This window comes from Pelophylax lessonae (assembly GCF_965119305.1).
Source record: "Pelophylax lessonae genome assembly, chromosome: 5".
NCBI lineage: Eukaryota > Metazoa > Chordata > Amphibia > Anura > Ranidae > Pelophylax > Pelophylax lessonae.
The window spans coordinates 129,349,808-129,371,268 of NC_138772.1; the positions used below are offsets into that span (position 1 = coordinate 129,349,808).

At 45.1% G+C, this 21,461-nt stretch overlaps 1 protein-coding gene across 1 annotated transcript in view; it reads left to right on the plus strand.

Moving 5' to 3' along the window:
- Nucleotides 1-1,604: 1,604 nt before the first annotated feature.
- The window catches only part of KLHL7 (kelch like family member 7), a 33,039-nt gene continuing 13,182 nt past the window's right edge, over nt 1,605-21,461 (plus strand). Inside the window, exons 1-6 of the mRNA XM_082259465.1 lie at nt 1,605-1,857; nt 11,045-11,147; nt 13,791-13,884; nt 16,752-16,876; nt 19,977-20,152; nt 20,425-20,599. Coding sequence (XP_082115591.1) covers nt 1,735-1,857; nt 11,045-11,147; nt 13,791-13,884; nt 16,752-16,876; nt 19,977-20,152; nt 20,425-20,599 — 796 coding nt within the window. The 5' untranslated portion in view covers nt 1,605-1,734. The remainder of the gene's footprint in view (nt 1,858-11,044; nt 11,148-13,790; nt 13,885-16,751; nt 16,877-19,976; nt 20,153-20,424; nt 20,600-21,461) is intronic.

Sequence of the window (21,461 nt, forward strand, 5' to 3'; positions counted from 1 at the left end):
CCAGGACAACGGCGATCAATTAAGCTAAATGGATATACCTTGGCATAAAGAGATTATGAATACTAAGTAAACAGATAATTATTTGGATATTGTATAATTTTTTTATTTTATATTGTTTTGTCCCTTTGTTGAAAGGACGTTTGGAATGTTAGTTTTTATGCACATATTGAAATAAAAAGAATTAAAAAAAAAAAAAAAAAGCATTGCCTATGGATGGTAAAATTTACATCTGCATATACTCTGTCATCTGCTCTGCTGCCTTGGTGGCCCATTCAAAATAAAAGCAACTTAGTGCATGTATGTTGATTTAGTGACAAGAATTGGGTGGTGAAGTCATATTAATAGATTAGCCTAAAGTTCCACTTTGAACCCTCTTATCCTTGAAAAACAAGGAAGTTTCTTCTGTTTTATCTGCAACTGCCATGGTACTGCACCTGTGATCAGCTATGACATCAGCCATTTGATGGTTTGATAGTTTGGTTGAGGACACAAGCAAATGTGACAGTTAGCAATCCCAGCGTTCCAGGAATGTAACTGTATTTTGAAACTGTTAAAATGGGATTAGATCCGTTTTAAGATTTACTGCTCTTGAGGCAAAATGGCAGCCTCCAGCAAGAAGAAACAGGAACAATGCTGGAGGCAATTTACATCACACACCAATGTTGTTAGCATATTTGTTAATGTGGAATGTATGTTCCTTGCTAAAGGACATTATTTTATATCAAGATGTTATGGGTAAAGTTCCACTTTAAACCCTCCTATCCTTTATAGCCAAGCTGCTTCTGTTCGATCTGTAACTTCCATGGTGCTGCACCTGTGATCAGTTATGACACCAGCCACTTGATTGTTTGACGGTTTTTGCAGACACAATGGGGTTGATTTACTAAAACTGGAGAGTGCAAAGTCTGGTGCAGCTGTGTATGGTAGCCAATCAGCTTCTAGCTTCAGCTTGTTCAATTAAGCTTTGAAAATGAAACCTGGAAGCTGATTGGTTTCTATTCAGAGATGCACCAAATTTTGCACTCTCCAGTATTTGTAAATCATCCCCAATGTGTCAGTTACAAATTCCAGGAATGTAATTGTTTTTTAAAACCTGTTTCTGATTTACTACCTGGTCTCTACTTTAAAAAAATGGCCGCCTCCAGCAAGTAGAAACAGGAGCAGTGCTGGAGGCGTATCACAGAACACATTAATTTAGCTAGCAGAATTTATTAATGTTCCTATGCTCCTTACCAAAGAACATTATTTCTTATCAAGCTTTTATGGGTAAAGTTCCTTGGTGCAGGCACTGCTCTCCTCCAGTCACATCCCAGTCTGCACACCAGTTGGACATTGACTTCTAGCACCACACACAGGCACTTTCCCAACTTTCCATAGGAACAAAGATAGAGCATGCGCCGATGGACTTCTATATATTGTACATCTATTGGGAGGAAGAATCTGCGCTTCCTGTATTGACTCCTCCCCGTCCTCACCAACACAGCCCGACCCGCACAGCTCTCCACGGCCATGCCGCTGACGTCACTAGGAGGAAACACGAACACTGCGCCGCCGCATCCAGCCAGCCAATGGAACCCACCTAAGCTCGGAGCCTCGTCATCGGCGGCCAATAGCTGTCGTGCGGGGTGAGCAGAGTCTCGGTACCTGCCGGGTTGTGTTATTGTTGTTGTTTACAGTGGCGGGTCGGTGTGTGCTCCGGTGGGGAGCCGGGGAAGCGGGGCGGGGCTGAGAAGAATGGCAGCGCAGGGCGCCGAGAAAGCCAGCAGCAAGAAGAAGACCGAGAAGAAATTCGCCGCCAGGGAGGAAGCCAAACTGCTGGCCAGTTTTATGGGAGTCATGAATGTCATGAGGAAGCAGGTAACCTGTCTACAGGGGGCGCTGTTCTGCTGAGGCCTGTCTGTGGGGTATGACATCAATGGGACAACACAGATCTCAGCTGACCAATGACAGGCTGACTTGTGCCAGGCGCTGATGGCAGTGTGCATGACTTGTGCCATGCCCCGATGGCAGTGTGCGTGACTTGTGCCATGCCCCGATGGCAGTGTGCGTGACTTGTGCCAGGCGCTGATGGCAGTGTGCGTGACTTGTGCCAGGCGCTGATGGCAGTGTGCGTGACTTGTGCCAGGCCCTGATGGCAGTGTGCGTGACCTGTGCCATGCCCCGGTGGCAGTGTGCGTGACCTGTGCCATGCCCCGGTGGCAGTGTGCGTGACCTGTGCCATGCCCCGGTGGCAGTGTGCGTGACCTGTGCCATGCCCCGGTGGCAGTGTGCGTGACCTTTGCCAGGCCCTGATGGCAGTGTGCGTGACCTGTGCCAGGCCCCCCTTGTGTCCGTGTCATCCCACCATAGAACACAGTTTTGTGTGTCACTCTGTTCAGAGCGATGTAGTGCCACCTATTACAGATGTCACCCCCAAAGCACACATACAGCAGAGGCTGATGGGCCGGCAGAGTGGCACCCTGCCACATACAGACTGGGGGGTCTTATTGATCATTTTTCATCAGTTGTGGTTTTCCATGCATTGGCAGCCTTTAAGGAATGAATCGGGTTGCTTCTCTTTACCAAAGGGGCATTTGTAAATCAAAACAAACTGTGTAGCTTTGGCTGACATGGAATAATGTCCTTGCTGTACATGTAGGTCACTTACATACTGTACCTCATGAAGCCTGACTGAAAAACTCCCAGGATGTTTCTAAGAGATGCTCAGTTATTACTGTGCACCTTCAGCCCTGCTTCCCACTGATGCGATGTGGAAAACCCACAAGATTTGCTGCATTCCCCCACACTGCAAGACAATCGCACAGCATCCATGTGATCTGCTGCCGGTGTCAGTGTTAGAATATTGACACCCTGAAACAAATCGCAAAACACTTGCCATTACCAGAATCGGTTCACATGGGTGTAAACATCTATGCAATTCAATTCAGGTACGGGGAAAAAAAAGGGTCCTGCACCATTTTGGTGTGGGTGAGATGCAATTTGAGCCATACAAAATGTGTGGGTGCAGCCTAAGCCCTGGTTCACACCAGTCAGTCCCAGGAGGTATTCTCCCCCTCTCTGTTATAGGTACTCAGTTTTTTTCTGCCTAGTCAGGAGTAAGGACCTATTTCCCTGCTGGGATCTCTGGTCCTGGCAATTTTTTCCTGCAAGATCTATAATCAGCTGCCGGACTGGGCTACGGGCAGGATAATCTAGATCCAGTGGTCACCCCAGTCTGGCCAGCGAGCGCGTGCAGACCTCAGCTCTACATTAGGTTGGGCACGAGATGGCTCCCCCGGACGGGGGCTGGCCTGCATGGGTAATCACCTTGCGAGTTAACATCCGACCAGGTTTCGGCCTGCGTTGCAACGTTCTTCCTGGCCAACAGCCCTCCATTTCAATGGTGAGGTTCTGTCTGGGGCAGTGCCTGTCTGGTTCCTGGTATGGTGAGTAGCTGTCCCCCCCCCCCTCTCCCACTGGAGGGTTTTGGGTGGACGTGGGCCCCTCCTTGGGACGGTCAGACTCCTGGGTTCCCCTCCTTCCTGTTAGGCACCCACCTCCTCTGTGCCTGGTGGTCCCTGTAGATCATCTAGCCCCCCTCCCCTTATTTCATGGGGTAGCATGGTGGTCTGACCTACCCTCTGGGGCTGGGTGCTGTACTGGTGATGAGGGCGGTGCGCTGCTGGCGACCAGGCGATCAGCTGTGGGGGGGGGGAGGGGTTGTACCTGGTGGGGGCTCCTGCCCGGTCCTCCTCTTCCCTTCTGTGCTTTGCCTTGGGCCCCAGGGATCCCTCCTGGGAGCCTCGTGTAAGCGCTATTTTGTTGTGGCCTGTATTCTGCATGTACAGCGGCCAAGTTTGTGGAGTCCCCAAACGTTTTGCATTAAGGTACCCTTTTGAAGAGTACCTCCTTAAAAAAAGGACTATTCCACAGGTGGTGGATCCCCCCCAGTTTCCAGGGTTGAATAAGGCAGCCATAATTCTGTTTGAAGAGTGTCCGGCCTTTAAGGATCCAGCTGACAGGAAGGCAGAGGCTGTGACCTGCAATGTGTTAACTGTTGCTGGTTCGGCACTTAGGCCGGTATTTACCATTGCCCTGGCGTCGCAAACTCTGACCGAGTGGGCTAAACTTTTACTCCTTTTGGCGGACCAGTTGGTCCAGGGGCTGCAGTTTATCTGTGATGCCTCTTTGGATGCGGCTCCCCTGATTTCTAGATTTGTTTCGGCAGTGGTCCTTAGGCGTGGACTAGACCTCCTAAAAAAACAGAAATGTTTGGAGCTACCCTGGATGACATCATTAAGAGGCTAGACTGGGAAAGGAACCTCATTGTAGATGTTGCCCGTCCTTCTCTGCTCACAATAAGTTTTTCTGTCCCTCAAGGTCGACTGACAAGGGTTCAAACAAAGCCTTTCAAGGCCTCTTTTGGGAGAATCCAAGCTAACTTGGCCTTGCAAGCTGAGATCGGGATTCTCCGAACCTGTGGAAAAAGCTCCCTTTTAGCATTAAGGTGCGCCCTCACCCGTACCTGGGGGAGCGGGCGTCTTCCCTGGTTCCCGGACCCGTGGACTTCCTTGGTGCAAGACAATGTGGGTCCACGAAGTGATACGGTCCAGCTACAAGATCAAGTTTCATTCCTACCCTCCAAAAAAGGTTCTTTCCTTCCAACATGCACCTGTCCCTGGACCAATTACAGCACAGAGGAGCATTTTCAGTTCGTGTCGTTACCCTTTTGGTCTCACCTCCGCTTCTCGGGTCTTCAAGAAAGTGTTGGCCCCGATGCTGGCATTGTTACGTCAGCGGAGGATCGCAAAACCGGGCTACTTTGAAGACCTTCGCCTGCATGCAGAGTCCCCTACTGCCCTGTTGGACAATGCGGAAATCACTATATAGACTCTGAGGGAGTTCAGCTGGCTTCTGAATTATCCGACGTCTGCTCTGGTTCCTTCCACAAAGTTGGACTATCTGGGTCTGACTCTGGACTCTAGCTTTAGCCAGTGTTCCTTCCTCTGGGCAAACTCCAGAAATTTCATGCTGCAATTACTCTCATGCTGTCCAGCAGGTGGTCTTCCCTTCTGACTTGCATGCGGCTGCTGGGCCTGATGGTTTCCACTTTCGAGGTGGTCCTATTTGCACAGTTCCATACGATGGTCCCTGCAAAGGGAGATGTTAACTAAATGGGACAAGTGTCCAAAGTCTCTGGACAATCATATCTGGCTGAGCCAGGAAACAAAAGGGTCCCTGATCTGGTGGTTTCGCTCTATGGCTCTTCGACAGGGCGAATCCTTTCTCCCCTTGTATTGGACAGTGGTCACCATGGAGGCCAGCCTGTCCAGGTGGGGAGGTGTCCTGGGTCGGAGCTCCGCTTAGGGGGTCTGGACACTAGAAGTGTCCAGACTACCGATTAAATGTTCTGGAACTCCAAGCGATAAGGCTGTGCCTTGATCACTGGACGGATCGTCTTCAGAGTGTCTAGTGCAAATTCAATCAGACAACGCCATGGCCGTGGATTATGTCAATCACCGGGGGGGGGGGGGGACAAGAGGTGTTTTGGCAGCCCTGGAGGTAGCCAGAATTCTATGGTGGGCAGAACACTTTGTTCTGGCCCTCTCTGCTGTACACATTCCAGGGGTGGAAAACTGGCAGGCAGATTATCTCAGTCGGCAAGCGTTTGACCAAGGGGAGTGGTCCCTTCATCCGGAAGTGTTTCATCAGTTGTCTCCGGTGGGGCACCCCTGAGGTGGATCTGTTGGTGTCTCGGCTCAACAGAAAGGTGCAGAGGTTTGTGGCACAGTCACGGGATCCTCTGGCGGACGCCACAGACGCGCTGGGTCCAGTATGGGACCAGTATCGTCTAATTTACGCCTTCCCTCTCAAGCTTCTGCCGAGAAACTTGCGCAGGATCGAGACAGGAGAGAATTATGGTCATTTTAGTGGCTCCAGATTGGGCTTACCGGTCTTGGTGTGGGAGGATCAAAAGGGCTAATCATCCATCCTGCTTTAAAGTCGCTGGCTTTGACGGTTTGGCTTTTGAAAGCCAGGTGCTGAAGGATAGTGGTTTGTCTGGGTGGCTTATTCCAACACTGTTGAAAGCTAGGAAGATCCACCATTGTATGTGGAAAGCCTACATTTCGTGGTGTGAGTCACTTGAGGTTCACCCTCGCTCTTTCTTGGTGGCTCAGATCTTAGCCTTACTTCAAAGGGTGGTTGAGCAGAAATTGGCTTTGAGTACCATCAAGGTCCAGGTGTCGGCCTTGGCGATCTTTCAACGACCCTTGGCCACGCACTCTCTGGTGTATACCTTTTTTTTATTCAGGGGGTTCAACATTTGACTCCTCCAGTGCGGTCTTTGCTACTGCCTTGGGATCTCAACTTGGTGCTTTCAGTCCTCCAGAAGCCTCCCTTTTAAAATATTCGGGGAGATTCCCCTGTTTACGCTGTCCCCATTTTTTTTTTTTTTTGTAATTTCTTTATTTCCCAAAGTTGCGTTACATTATACAAAGTGGGCTTAAAATAGCATAGAAGAATACAATGATTTGAGACCTTCTGGTAAAGACAAGCGATATGCAACATAACAGCCGTATAGATAGATCCAAACAAGAATTGGGGCATGTTAAAAGATTCTAACTTGGTAGTGCCTAGGCCTAAGCACATGAATAGTATAGGATCTAGGACAGTGATGACGAACCTTGGCACCCCAGATGTTTTGGAACTACATTTCCCATGATGCTCATGCACTCTGCAGTGCAGTTGAGCATCATGGGAAATGTTCCAAAACATCTGGGGTGCCAAGGTTCACCATCACTGATCTAGGAGGTCCAATATAAAGTTCCACCCTGTCATGGTAGTAAACCTTTGGTTGAAAAGTACCTTTATTGCATATTTCTTACTCCGGGATCTAAATACAACTACCAGTGGAGATGGGGGATGTTCAATCTATGGAAAGGTTATCCTGTTATTTAGTCATACCACCTTTGCTTGCCGAAGGATCGTGGATTGTTAGGAAAATTATGGTAAAAAAAAAAAAAGGGCATCAGGTTAACAGTGAGCAAAGAAAAAATTCATCGAGAGAAGATGGCCTTTTTGGGTGGCAGTCACCTCTGTGCGCAGGGTGTCAGAATTGGCAGCATTATCTTGTTGCTCCCCTTACTTGTGGCACTTTTCCACTGCAAGTACCGGCTCGGCTCTACTCGGCCCTGCTTGGCCCGGTTTGCTTTTCCACTGCTGGTACCGCATGGTACGGTGTTGGAACGGTTCGGTACGGTATGGTTTGCTTTTCCACTAAAGTAGTACTAAAGTTAAGTGGGTGGGATAACAACGGGGTGGGCAGGATTCTCTGACCAATCAGTGGCTAGTAGTGACTGCATGCAAAGGATTGTGGGATATGGTACCAGTTTGGTACCTGTTGGAACCACAATCGAGTAGGTACTGTTTTTTCAGAGCCGTGCCGTACCGTTCGGTTCCATGCAGTGGAAAAGCGCTGCCGTACCGAACCGTTCCTACACTATACCATGCGGTTCCAGCAGTGGAAAAGCACAAAAGCGTGCCGAACCGTTCGGTTCCATGCAGTGGAAAAGCACCTTTGGTGGTCCACAAAGATAAGGTGGTTCTTCACCCCTGTCTGTCGTTCCTTCAAAAGGTGTCTCTGATTTCCATTTGAATCAGGACATTGTGTTGCCTTTCCTGTGTCCCAGGCCTAAACATCCTTGGGAAGTGGCATTGCATGCCCTGGATGTGGTTCGGGCAATTCGGGTGTACCTGGCGGCTACGGAGTCTTTTAGGAAGTCAGACTCCCTGTTTGTGCTTACGGATCGGCCTTCTGCGACCATTTCCAGATGGATCAGACAGACTGTGACTCAGGCCTATACAATCAAGGGTGAGGTTCCTCCTTTCCCTGTCAAGGCGCACTCTACTCTGGCGCTCAGTGCTTCCTTGTCCTTCCGTCATCAGGTGTCAGTGACACAGTTTGCAAGGCGACCACCTGGTCGTTGGTGCACACTTTCACAAAATTCTATAAAGTGGATGTGTTGGCATCTACATGTGCTTTTTTTGACTGCAAGGTTTTGCAGGCTGCTGTTTAGTGGACCTGGTCCTCTTCAGGGGTGTAATGTATTTAGGTGTGCTGCAGTTGTGGTTTTTGAGATCCTGTTACCTGGTTGGCTACGGTTTAGCCTTGGGATTTTTCTCTTGCTGTTCCCACCCTTCATGTTTGACGCTGCTTTGGGACATCCCAATGGTAAAGGAGATCAGGAGCTGTGTCCGTCAATGAACATCAGAGAAATGGATTTTACGGTAAGTCAAAAATCCCATTTTTAGGCAGATACAGCAACAGTTTATTTTGAGATAAAGGTTTTACATAAATCAATAAAAGTTGATAATTTTAAGCAACCCTGTCAGTGGTAAATGGTTTGTGTCACCCCTCTAACTGCCACTTTTGCTCAAAAGCTTGGCCTATTAAAGGAAGTTGGGGAAAAAAAATTACACTTACTGGTGAGATCAACAGCTTCATCTGAAATCACACAATTTTTATTGCCACATGTCAATGTGACTTCAGGTGCCCCCTTGGAAATCATCCGTGTGGCTTCATGCACAGGTGTCAATCCAAATCGCACCCACAATCATCAAAACTAGTGCAGGAACTACTTTTTCAAATCGATGCGTAACTAAAAAGTCAGCGTCGCACCCATTTGAACAGTGCCATTGCTGACTATAGGGTGCGACTTGTCATGCTCCAATATGAACAAGGGCTTAAAGTGACTGTAAACACGTGCTTTTTTGGGGGTTTTGCTTTTTTATTATTATTACAATAATAAGCCTATTATACTTGCCTCCCCTGTGCAGTGGTACAAAGCAGCCCCAATCCTCTTCTCTGGTCCCCCACTGGACTGCTCCCTGCACCCCCAAGGCTGAGTGCACCAACAGCAAGCCTCTTGCTCTGGGGGCACTCAGGCATCTTTGCTCTTGAGCCCCACTCCGTTGACACACAGAGTGAAGCCCAGCCTCTCCTCACTGGCTGTGATTGACAGCAGCAGGAGCCAATAGCTCTTAGTGCTGTGTCTGAACCATTGAGGAGGGAGAGAGCCAAAAGTGCCTTTTGCTTTCGTGTACATCGCTGAATCAGGATCGTGTACATCGCTGAATCAGGATCAGGTGAGTATTGGGGGGCTGTATGCATAAGGTTTTTTACCTTAAAGCCGAGAATGCATTAAGGTAAAAAAACCTTTCACCTTTAGACTGGGTTCACATATATGTGAATTGAATGCGTTTTTAACTGCATCCAATTCGCATAACATGTGAATCTGACCGGCTTTCAATGGAGCCGGTTCACACATCTGCGGGGCGGATTTAGAAAGGGTCTTATGTATTTTTGGGTCTGGTTCAAGTGCAAGTTCAGGGAATAATTTGCACCTGAACTGGTGAACAGAAACGCACGGGACTGCAAACCACAGCTGCATGTATGTGAAACCCAGCCTAAAAGTCTCTTGATTTACAAACAGAAAGATGGCAGAGTGTGTGCAGTTATGCTGATCTGTTTATATCAGCCCTTTTTGCTGCACAATGCCACAAAACATTACTACATTACAGCCTAGAGAGGCCGCAGAATTTTTTGGAACAAAATCATGTGGAGGGATGAGACCACATTAAACTTGATTGTCACGAACTATAAACCAAACTGTTTGGGGAGGAGTCAATAAGGTCTATAAATAGAAGTTTACTGTCCCTACTTTGGAGCATGGAAGTGGATCTTTGCTGTTTGGGGGGATTTGAACCACTATGAGATGTTCAATATGGTGGACAACCAAAAAATGTACAGGACATGGATGCCTTTTTGCAAGAAAAATCTGCAGCTTTGCCACATGAGAAAATAAAGGTCCTCATTCACAACTGTCGCATAAGACTGCAAGCCGTCATAGATGCTAAAGGGGGAGTAACCAATTTCCGAAACTAAGTATGTCCATTTTTAAACAAGACTTTTTTTTTTTTTTTTTATTCTTTTTTCCTGTTTGTTTAATGATTGTGTTATGTGATGCCGAATAGTTGAATTTGAATTGCATTAAAAATAATTGTTTTGGGTTTGAACTTTTGTTTTCTTAAAAATGGTTCACATGTTGGATTCTATAGGGGATGTAATGTTCTGCGCTCAACTCTGTAATGTTTTGTGGAATTCTGAAATGTCACGTGAACGGGCTTTCCTTCCGGCTTTTGTTTTTCTTTCATTCGCTTAATAGTTTCCCTTGTTTTGCCCACCCAATGGAAGCCGAGTGCTAACCACATTTGTAAAAGGCATTTTGTGCTTTATAAATGTGCCTTTTACACTTTTTTTTTTTTCTTTCTGAATTCTGAGCAAAAAACAAAAATCCTTTCTTTTAGTATGTCTAGGGTACCTTTTTTAAAAAGTACTTTTGTTTTAGCAGATATTCCTCTTCCACAGGCTCCTTCTAGGCTACTACACCAGTGCCTGCAGCTTCTCCCGTATGCTCTAGTGGTTGCATTCCCTCTCAACATCATCCAGCACAATGCAGGTCCCATAGCTCTGCATTGGACATGAGGATTCCAAGGGACAGTCCACAAGCCGGGGAGCAGCAGGGATCAGGTATTTAGGTTCCCTTCCACACAGGGCAGGCTCCATTGAAGTCCACCTGCTCAGCAGGGAATCTGTCCACTGATTTCCCCCCTCAAGCAGGTGGATGGCTGGTCTGTGTCCGTTCCACTTATGTAGAGTGGACACAGATACAGCCCGCTCTCCCCTATGGGCAGTCGGATGTAAACAGACTGCCTGTCCATTTTATATCCGTCTGTTTTTAGCAGATCGATTTTTGGATCAGATCTCTGCTCCATACAGGAGATTGGAGGGTCTGATCTGGTCCGCCCGTGTCAAAGGTCCCAAAAAGTTGTTTTTCCAGGACCCTAGACTTAAATGAGCATAATTAGCCATTGCAAGGGAGAATTTTTACATTCCCTGGAGATCGGCTTTAATCAAGCTATGACTGTCATAATAATGTAATAGTTTTTTGGATTCTGCTCTTTCCTCTACTTTCTCTCTTACTTCTTTTTATTTGTGTTTTAGAAAACTTTGTGTGACGTTATTCTTATGGTGCAAGACCGAAAGATCCCAGCTCATCGTGTGGTATTGGCAGCTGCCAGTCATTTCTTTAACCTGATGTTTACCAGTAAGTATATTCTGTGTGTATGAATCACTGGGATGCCAGATACTATGGGGGCGTTTATTAAGAAACACACAGAATGAATTGTGCGCCTATTCCCAGCAAAATATGTCTCCTACTCGGTTATCTACACATTTGTCACATTTATTTGGATTTGGAATCTCAATGCCATCATGTAATCTCAGGAATGCAAAATAACGTGTAATGTTTGTGTACAAATGGATGACTGTACATCAGAATACAATGCTTACAGCCACCCTGAAGAGGAGCTTCATTTATTTTAAATTAAACCAAAACTACAAAAAATAAAAACTGTAGCTGCTGACTTTTAAATAATAAACAGACACTTGCTGGTCCAGGGATCCAGCGCTGTCCCCACCCGAACCGGTTTCTTTACCGGTCTTTGGGTCCCAGCATCTTAAATGTGGGCAGCCGGCTGTAACACCTTATGGCTTCCACAGCCAGCTGCCCACTGCACATGTGCTTTGTGAATGGTCCTGCAGCTTTCTGGGACTGGTGACATATCCCGTAAGTCTGCGGGGGTAGGGGAGGAGGACGTCTGCTTGGCACGCCTATTTAAAACTAGGTACTCGCTTGGGTGCTGTGTATTTCTGCGTTAAGGCAATAACACTAATTTATGAATCTGACAAGTGTATTACCTACCTGTACATCAGAACAGGAATTGCTAAGATGGCCATAGATGGATCGAATCTCTGGTGGTTCAGCATGGGCAGGCTGGTTGTAATGAAGTCGATCCATCAATCATCTTCAGTACAACCAGCCTGTCAGATTTTTTTTTTTTTTTTTCATGCAATCGCAGCTGGTGGCTAAAGCAGCCAGCAGAGATCATTGTATTCTGCCATCAGGGAAGGCTTCCCGTTGTCAGAACACAATAGCGCTGCGGGAGGGATTTCTGCGGGACTGCTTTACACAGCTGTGTAGAAGTTATTTTTTTCTGTACTGTATTATTTGCTTGATATGATTTTGCAAAACCCTTCTAACCGTTAACTGTTCTCAAGCATCCAGTGGACCAGACAAATTCACTGTATTATATAATCTGTGTAATTGTTTCCTTCAGGGATTTAGAAAGTGTTGCCTGTAATCCTTGCAAAGGTTCTCATTTTATATTCTAGTCGCACTTCTGGGTTGGTTACACACCAGTGAGCTTTATCAAGTTTGTAGGTCAGCCCAAAATACAGATGCATTTCTAGAATGAAACTAGTCTGTACAGTGCAGGTAAATCTGTCTGGTTGTTTTACCCTAGTTTTTTTTTCTGGCCAAATTTGGCTTTCTCTTCCTAAAGCCACCGTTCACATTAGGTCGCTCCGACTTAGGGGGCGACCGTGAAGTCGCGTGCAGCGCGACTTGCATGGACTTCACATAATGGAAGTCAATGCAAGTCACCTCCACGTCGCCCCGAAGTAGTACAGGACTCTTTTTCTAAGTCGGAGAGACTCGTGTCGCCTCTATTAGAACGGCTTCTGTACTACACAATGGGAGCGTGAGGACCGCGACTTGTCAGGCTGACAAGTCGCGGTCCAAGTCGTACCAGTGTGAATGCGGTCTAAGTCTGTCGGCCTTTTTAAGAATGTGGCGCTGCCCCTTGAGGAGCCGCTGGATATAATGTCTCTGCATACCTGAAGATGCACCTTGCTCACCCAGCATCTACTAAACCTTGGGGTACTTCATAGAATTTATATGAACAGAAACAGCCCGGGGGGGGGGGGGGGGGACAATTAATAAGGCAAAGTACCAGCAGGAATTAAAACACTATAATGACCCAAAGAGAAAATTGGTTAAATGCTCATAATTCTCACAGGAATATAACTCCTAGCAATATACACCTTGTGAATAAGAGATATTTGGAACAGTTACAGTCCCTCTCCTTGCTGGTCAATGATAGGTGGAGTAAGTATGTTGGTCAGCAACCATCCCAATAGGAAAAGAAGGCAGCTTGCGAGGAGATACTCTTACCAGACCCAGGCTCGCTTCCTGGGTCTCTGTATGCTCATGCAGATTCAGTTCAGTTTATTGGGCAGGAAAAAAGTTTGTTAGGCTCACTCCTTTTTCAGATAAAGCAGTCTTTCTTTCTTCCTCTTAAATATAAGCAGTGGGTGAAGAGGTTCTCTAATGCATTTCAGAGTCACCCGATGTTCACAGCATAGCGCATACCTAGCCAGGGCCTGGATTCTCCTTCTCCAAGTCAAAATTCTGAGTTACTGTCTGCCGCTGGGCTTCTTGGAGGTGCAACTCAGCAGTTGTCACCAGCAAAATAGTCCCTGGTCTCACTATATGGCAGCAGGGTTTCGGATTCACTTGGTAACAGTCACCAGCAGTGGAACTCCAGATTCACTTGACAGTGATCGCGGGCAGTGGGTTCCTTGCAGGTCCACAGCTCGATGGCCTGCTCACCATCCATGTGTCTCATCTTCCCTAATGTCCAGCTCCTTCCCTACCTTTTTTTCCTATCCCTAAATAATTTTCCTGTTAGATTGATCCAAAAGAGCGGAGATCCTTTTTCAGTAAATAGACCATCTGGTGCTCTGTGAAAGAACAGCCTCTGTGGCAGAAGTGTTTGCACATGGATTTCTTGAAATTTTGGATTACATTTGCATTTTTATTTGTCTGTTTTTTTTTTTTTTACCATAGCCAACATGATTGAGTCAAAGTCTTTCGAAGTAGAACTTAAAGATGCAGAACCAGACATCATAGAGCAGCTGGTGGAGTTTGCATACACTGCAAGGTATTTCATATATTTTCCTGCGTTGTTTGCTTATGTTTCTTCAGTAAGTCGTTTACTGTATTAGCAAATACACAAAACACTTGGGGCTTGTTTACACCAATATCTATACTGAATGCACAAACACACTGGGAGGAATAATGCGCCGATCCTGGTACAGTACATTGCCCTGTTAATTTTTTTTTTTTTAAACTTTATTGAAATGTCAAAAGGGACATTTCATTCCGTTCATTTTACCCAGTGGTGTTGCAGGGTGGTTTAGCACAACACGCTCTGCAGAAATAATAATGCATGCAGGACTTTTATTTTTCAGTGCGGCCCACTGCAGTGTGGTGGTCTGAACTGATTTCATAGCAAATTGCTTTGTGTTTGCGTTTTGACTGCACTGGGTAAGGGTGCAACCCTAATGCTGGGTACACATGGGAAGTGTGGGAAGCGGGCTGAGCAAAAAAAACAGTTATATTGCTGTACTAACCCATCTGATGTTTGTGTGACAATCTCCCCACTGAGTTTCACCCCTCTCCTGTAACTGCTGAACTGACCTTTTTCAGACCATTTTGGGCCCGTGTGTATGTCACTTAAGACTGTTCTTTGTGTGTTGTAGTGTGAATAAGCTAATTTATACTGCTCAGAAAAATTAAAGGAACGCTTTAAAAACGCATCAGATCTCAATAGGAAAAAAATATCATGCTGGATATCTATACCAGTGTTTCTCAACTCCGGTCCTCAGGGCACACTAACAGGCCAGATTTTAAGTATTACTTTGGGGAGATGCAGACTAGAATATTGCAATCACTGAGCAGCAAATGATATCACCTGTGATGTATTTCAGTTTTCTTGCAAACCTGGCCTGTTATTGTGCCCTGAGGAACGGAGTTGATAAACATTGATCTATACTGATATGGACTGGGTATTGTGTTAGGAACAAAATGATGCCACATCGTTTGATGGAAATGAAAATGATCAACCTACAGAGGGCTGAATTCAAAGATACCCCGAAAATCAAAGTGAAAAATTATGCAGGCTAGTCCATTTTGCTGAAATTTTATTGCAGCAACTCAGAATGGTACTCAGTAGTTTGTATGGCCCCCATGTGCTTGTATGCATGCCTGACAATGTCGGGGCATGCTCCTAATGAGACAACGGATGGCGTCCTGAGGTATTTTCTCCCAGATCTGGACTAGGGCATCACAGTTCCTGAAGAGACTGAGGTGCAACCTGGTGGCATCGGATGGACTGAAACCTAATGTCCCCAGGGGTGTTCTATTGGATTTAGGTCAGGCGAGCGTAGAGGCCATTCAATTATATCAATTCCTTCATCCTCCAGGAACTGGCTGCATACTCTTGTCACATGAGGCCGGGCATTGTCGTGCACCAGAAGGCACCCAGGACCCACTGCACCAGCGTAGGGTCTGACAATGGGTCCAAGGATTTCTTCCCTATACCTAATGGCAGTCAGGGTTCCATTTTCTAGCCTGTAGAGGTCTGTGTGTCCCTCCGTGTATATGCCTCCCCAGACCAGCACTGACCCACCACCAAACCGGTCATACTGAATGATGTTACAGGCGGCATAACGTTCTCCGTGGTTTCCCCAGACGCTTTCACGTCTGTCACATGTGCTCAGGGTGAACCTGCTCTCGTCTGTGAAAAGCACAGGGCGCCAATGGCAGGCCTGCTAATTCTGGTGTTCAATGGCAAATGCCAGTCGCGCTCCACGGTGCAGGGCAGTGAGCACAGGGCCCACTAGAGGACTTTGGGCTCTCAGGCCACCCTCGTGAAGTCTATTTCTGATTGTTTGGTCAGAAACATTCACACCAGTGGCCTCCTGGAGGTCATTTTGCAGGGCTCTGGCAGTGCTCATCCTGTTCCTCCTTGCACAAAGGAGCAGATACTGGTCCTGCTGAAGGGTTAAGGACATTCTATGGCCCTGACCAACTCTTCTAGAGTAACTTCCTGTCTCCTGGAATCTCCTCCATGCTCTTGAGACTATGTTCGGAGACACAGCAAACCTTTTTGCAATGACACATATCGATGTGTCATCCTGGAGGAGTTGGACTGCCTGTGCAACCTCTATAGGGTCCAGGTATCGCCTCATACTACCAGTAGTGACACTGACCCTAGCCAAATGGAAAACTAGTGAAAATCCGTCCGAAAAGAGGAGTAGGGTTAAAAATGTCAGTGACCTGTAAAACCATTCCTGTTTTGAAGGTTGTCTCATTGTTGCCCATCGAGTTCACCATTTGTTAATTTCATCAGCTGAAACTGATTAACAACCCCCTCTGCTACCTAATCAACCAGATCAATATCCCAGGAGTTGAATTGACTTGATGCTTTACTCTGATTAAAAGTGTTCCTTTAATTTTTTTGAGCAGTGTAGTTTTCATTACACAGTAAACTGCAGTACATAGAAGACAGCCCCTTTGGCAATACTGAGATTTCTTCTTTTTGTAATGCTTTTTCCTGCTTGAAAGCAGTTGTGTAAATCGGCCCTAAGTGCACATTTTAACGCCACTTATTGTTTTGGCCCCAGTGCCTCTCTTCTGAATTAAACTATGCTGCCCTCCCCAGATGTATACCTATCCCAATGCTGCGACTTCTGACCTTTTGTTTACATCCAATCCAAAGGTCTGCGTGCTTTCAGCGTCTGCACAGTAGGTTCTCGTAGACGTTTATGGGATCGTCTACTGAAAGTCTTTGGTCTTGGAACATGGCTCCAAATGTCTGATCCTGGCAGTTCCGTTCACATTATTGCATCTGTCAATTTTCTTTTTACTACAAAATGGTTCTGAAACTGTAAAATGCAATATTTTAAATGATTAAAATTGAAATGTTTTTATACTCCTTTGTAATGTGTTTTTGTGTGTTTTTAGAATTTCGGTAAATAGCAACAATGTACAATCCCTGTTGGATGCAGCTAATCAATACCAAATAGAGCCTGTCAAAAGAATGTGTGTTGACTTCCTTAAGGAGCAGGTGGATGCATCAAACTGCCTCGGTAAGATGGAAATCTTAAAGGTGTAAAAGGATGCAGCGACTCTAAAAATATATCATTTGCCCTCCATTAGTGTAGTTAGTGACTAATAAGGTATTTCCTTCAAATTGAGAGAAGCCCCCAATTGTGCTTTAGAGCTTGGCACCCCCCCCCCCCCCACACCTGTTGTAAGACACATTAGAATAAAATTACTGAGGATTGTTTTTTAATTTTATTTTATTGTATTCATTAATGTTCTGTTTGCAATCCTAAATGTCTTTTAGGAATGGAGTCATTACTTGTTTTTCCTACTTTATGGGCATTTAACTGTTAAAAGGCCTGTTTTCTCATTCCTTGCTATTTCATCACCCTCAGAACAGATTTTTTTTTTTTTTTTTTTGCTGCTCTTTCACAGTCAAAATAGCTAAAACATTCATAGAATAGTGCACCTGTGGCATTTTAATTTGATCTGTATAGTGATGCCTTAATAGACTAGAACATTGCATATTCAGCTTGAACTGTGAACTTCACTCAGAAGCTATATACAGTGGGGATCAAAAGTTTGGGCACCCCAGGTAAAAATTTGTATTAATGTGCATAAAGAAGCCAGGGAAAGATGGGAAAAATCTCAAAGGCATCAAATTACATATTAGATATTCTTAAATGTCAACAAAAGTTAGATTTTATTTCCATCATTTACACTTTCAAAATAACAGAAAACAAAAAAATTAAAAAATTGTGTCTGCAAAAGTTTGGGCACCCTGCAGAGTTAATATCTTTTACTGCTCCCTTTGGCAAGTATCACAGCTTGTAAACGCTTTTTGTAGCCAGCCAAGAGTCTTTCAATTCTTGTTTTGAGGTATCTTTGCCCATTCTTCCTTACAAAAGTCTTCCAGTTCTTTGAGATTTCTGGTCTGTCTGTCACGCACTGCTCTTTTAAGGTCTATCCATAGATTTTCTTGTACAAAAGTTTTTATTTTGAAAATAAAGGCATTGACATACATGAAATACACGATACATGTGTACAATGAGTAAAGAAAAAACTGGAACGCAGAGAAATAGATATTGGCAGAACATTTTACAAACCTAGTACGTGCGCCAACCGGGAAACAACACGGACCAAATAATGAACATCAACAAGCAGAAGAGCACAGGAGGGGACCTAAAGTCCCTTATTATATCACAATGTAGGAAGGTCATCATAAGGAAAAGGTTCATTACGTTCCAATGAGCAAACAAAGGCTGGACCAGAGAGTACCAAGCCGGGAAGGAAAACAACAGTACGAGACAAAGACAAAAAAGGAAGGAAAAGTGAGAAAGTAGGACAAACAAGAAGAGAGAGACGACAATAGAGAAAGGCAAAAGAAGGGGCGGGGAGGAGGAAGGGGGAGAGGAAAAAAAGGGGGGGGACAGGCCCTGCGGGGTGTGCGCCCAGGAGGCATTTAAAGAGTGAGAAGGGGGGTCTGGAATCTAGAAGGGGCAACGGTAGAGATCCAAGGGTCCCACACCTTAAGAAACTTAGCGTGAGAATCAGAAACTATTGCAGTCAACTTTTCATTAACGAGAATATCATTCATACGGTTTTTGGCCGCCTCAAAACTAAGCAACGGGGTCTTCCAAGATCGAGGAATGGTCAATTTCGTGGCCGTAAACAAGTGCTGAGCCAACTGCCGCTGTGCACGAGTCAAATCTATCCATAGATTTTCAATTATGTTGAGGTCAGGAGATTGTGAAGGCCATGGCAAAACCTTCAGTTTACGCCTCTTGATGTAATCCCCCGTGGATTTCGAGGTGTGTTTAGGATCATTATCCATTTGTAGAAGCAATCCTCTCTTTAACTTCAGCTTTTTCACAGATGGCATCAAGTTACCATCCAAAATTTGCTGATATTTTATTGAATCCATTTTTCCTTCTACTCGTGAGATGTTCCCTGTGCCACTGGCTGCAATATAATCCCAAAGCGTGATTGGTCCACCCCCATGCTTAACAGTTGGACAGAGGTTCTTTTCATTAAATTCTGTGCCCCTTCTTCTCCAAACGTACCTTTGCTCATTCCAGCCAAAAAGTTCAATTTTAACCTCATCGGTCCACAGAACTTGTTTCCAAAATGCATCAGGTTTGTCTATATGTTCATTTGGAAAGTTCAAACGCTGATTTTTGTGGTGAGGACGTAGAAGAGGCTTTCTTCTGATGACTCTTCCATGAAGACCATATTTGTACAAGTATCTCTTTATAGTGAAATAGTGTACCACAACTCCAGATCTTTCTGGAGGGATCGTGCAGTCAAACGTGGGTTTTGAATTTTTTCTCACAATCCTGCGAGCTGTTCTGTCTGAAATTTTTCTTGGTCTTCCAGATCTTGCTTTAACTTCCACTGTTCCTGATGAATGCCATTTCTTAATTACATTCCGAACAGAGGATATTGACATCTGAAAACGCTTTGCTATCTTCTTATAGCCTTCTCCAGCTTTGTGAGCGTTAACTATTTTCAGTTTCAGTTTTCTAGACAACTGCTTAGAAGATCCCATGGTGCTGATTGTTGGGGCAAGGTCAGATGAGTCTGGGCATTTAAAACCTTTGAGATTGACATCACCTGGTCTTCCCAGATGATGATTGAAAACAATCCATGACACTGGCAGGTCTCAGCCTTGCAAAGGGGGCAGTGCATGCTATAAATTCTGCAGGGTGCCCAAACTTTTTCAGATGCCATTTTTTTGTTTTCTGTAATTTTGAAAGTGTCAATCATGGAAATAAAATCTAACTTTTTTGTTGACATATTCTAAGAATGTCTAATCTGTAATTTGATGCCTTTTGGAGATTTTTCCATCTTTCCTTGGCTTCTTTATGCACATTAATACAAATTTTTACCTGGGGTGCCCAAACTTTCGATCCCCACTGTAGCTGGTGGCATTCTAGTTTGTTCTGTCACTGGGTTTGAATGATAAGCTAGGTATAGATAGGTCCACCCAAAATCGATATTATAGGTAGGCTTTGGGGTTGTCTTTCTGGCCAGCTTTCTTCAGGTTTAGAAATATATAACACTGCTCTTGAAATAATGTTTTTATGTAGGAATGCAGCCAGCCATAAATAAAATATGCACAATTTTGTTTCATTATGCTTATAGGCATTAGTGTGCTGGCAGAATGTCTTGATTGCCCAGAACTGAAAGCCACAGCAGATGACTTTATTCATCAGCATTTCACTGAAGTTTACAAGACAGACGAGTTTCTACAGCTTGATGTAAAACGCGTCACCCACCTTTTAAACCAAGACACTCTGACCGTCCGTGCTGAAGACCAGGTATAGTTGTATTTTACGATGTGTGTCTATAGCAAAATCTCCCAGGTATCACTAGGTCTTCATTTTGTGTGCTTGCTGAGGCTCCCTGCATTTTCCACTGTGAGAAATATTCCTCTGCACTGGGCCAATGCAGGGCAGTTGCACACCTAAGCTTTTATGTTACTTTTTCCTCAAATTACCAACCACAGTCACAGTGGTAAATGTAATGCATATTGTCTGCCCTGCAGGACTGTTGTATGTTTGTTTTCTTAATTTTGTTGTGCATTTGTTAGGTTTATGATGCGGCTGTGCGGTGGTTAAAGTATGATGAACCAAATCGACAACCCTACATGGTAGACATCCTTGCTAAAGTAAGATTTCCTCTGATCTCCAAGAACTTTCTAAGCAAGACAGTGCAGGCTGAGCCTTTGATACAAGACAATCCAGAATGCCTGAAGATGGTTATCAGTAAGTGAGCATTTCTCTTTTGTAACCATTCTCTAAGATGGTGCGTAGGCAACCAAGGGCCGTGGTGCTTGATAGTTGTCAATTGTACCCTTTTTGATCTATCTTGTTCAGTCGTGTTTATTGAAGGTTTCAGCAATATAACATGAATACAAATTGGGGGAGCTACCCTGTAACATGTACCAAAATTATTGTAATGTGTCACATCTATGCTAAGCAAAAGGTTGATCTATTAGGTTACATAGCAGAAAGATTGTGTACATCAATGAAATTAGAGTGTACAGGGAGAAAATCAACGGTTTCTTACAACAGGGCTCGACCAATCCCAGGCGTCAGGTCGCCATGGCGACTAGAAATTGAATCCACCTCGCACGCTCCAAGCTAAGCAGGGCTTGTAAAAAATGGCTACTCACAAACACAGATGTAAAAATGATCATAACAGGCTCTGAGGAAGAGGCTAAGCCTCGAAACGCGTCAGCCGTCATCTTATTGGATTATGGACTTTCATATGGACTATTCCTGACACTGGAGCAATCGAGCCTGTTATGATCTATGATCATTTTTACATCTGTGTTTGTGAGTAGCCATTTTTTACATGTTGCATAAATAAAGCCTATTATTGAGGATAATGCGCAAGGTCGATGCGCCCTTTCTTTGTTTCTTTTTGTCTGTAGCACCGTTGGACTACCCCAGTCCTCTTTGGGCTGCAAGACCTAGCTATCCAAGACGCCAGTTGGAAGTCCCGTGGTGTGTGGTTGGGGAGCTTGGATTCTAAGCGCAGGAGAAGGGTGATATCACCTTATTTTTTTGGAACATAAAATCTCCACCCCCACATATACGCACGTACAAACATAAACGCACGCGT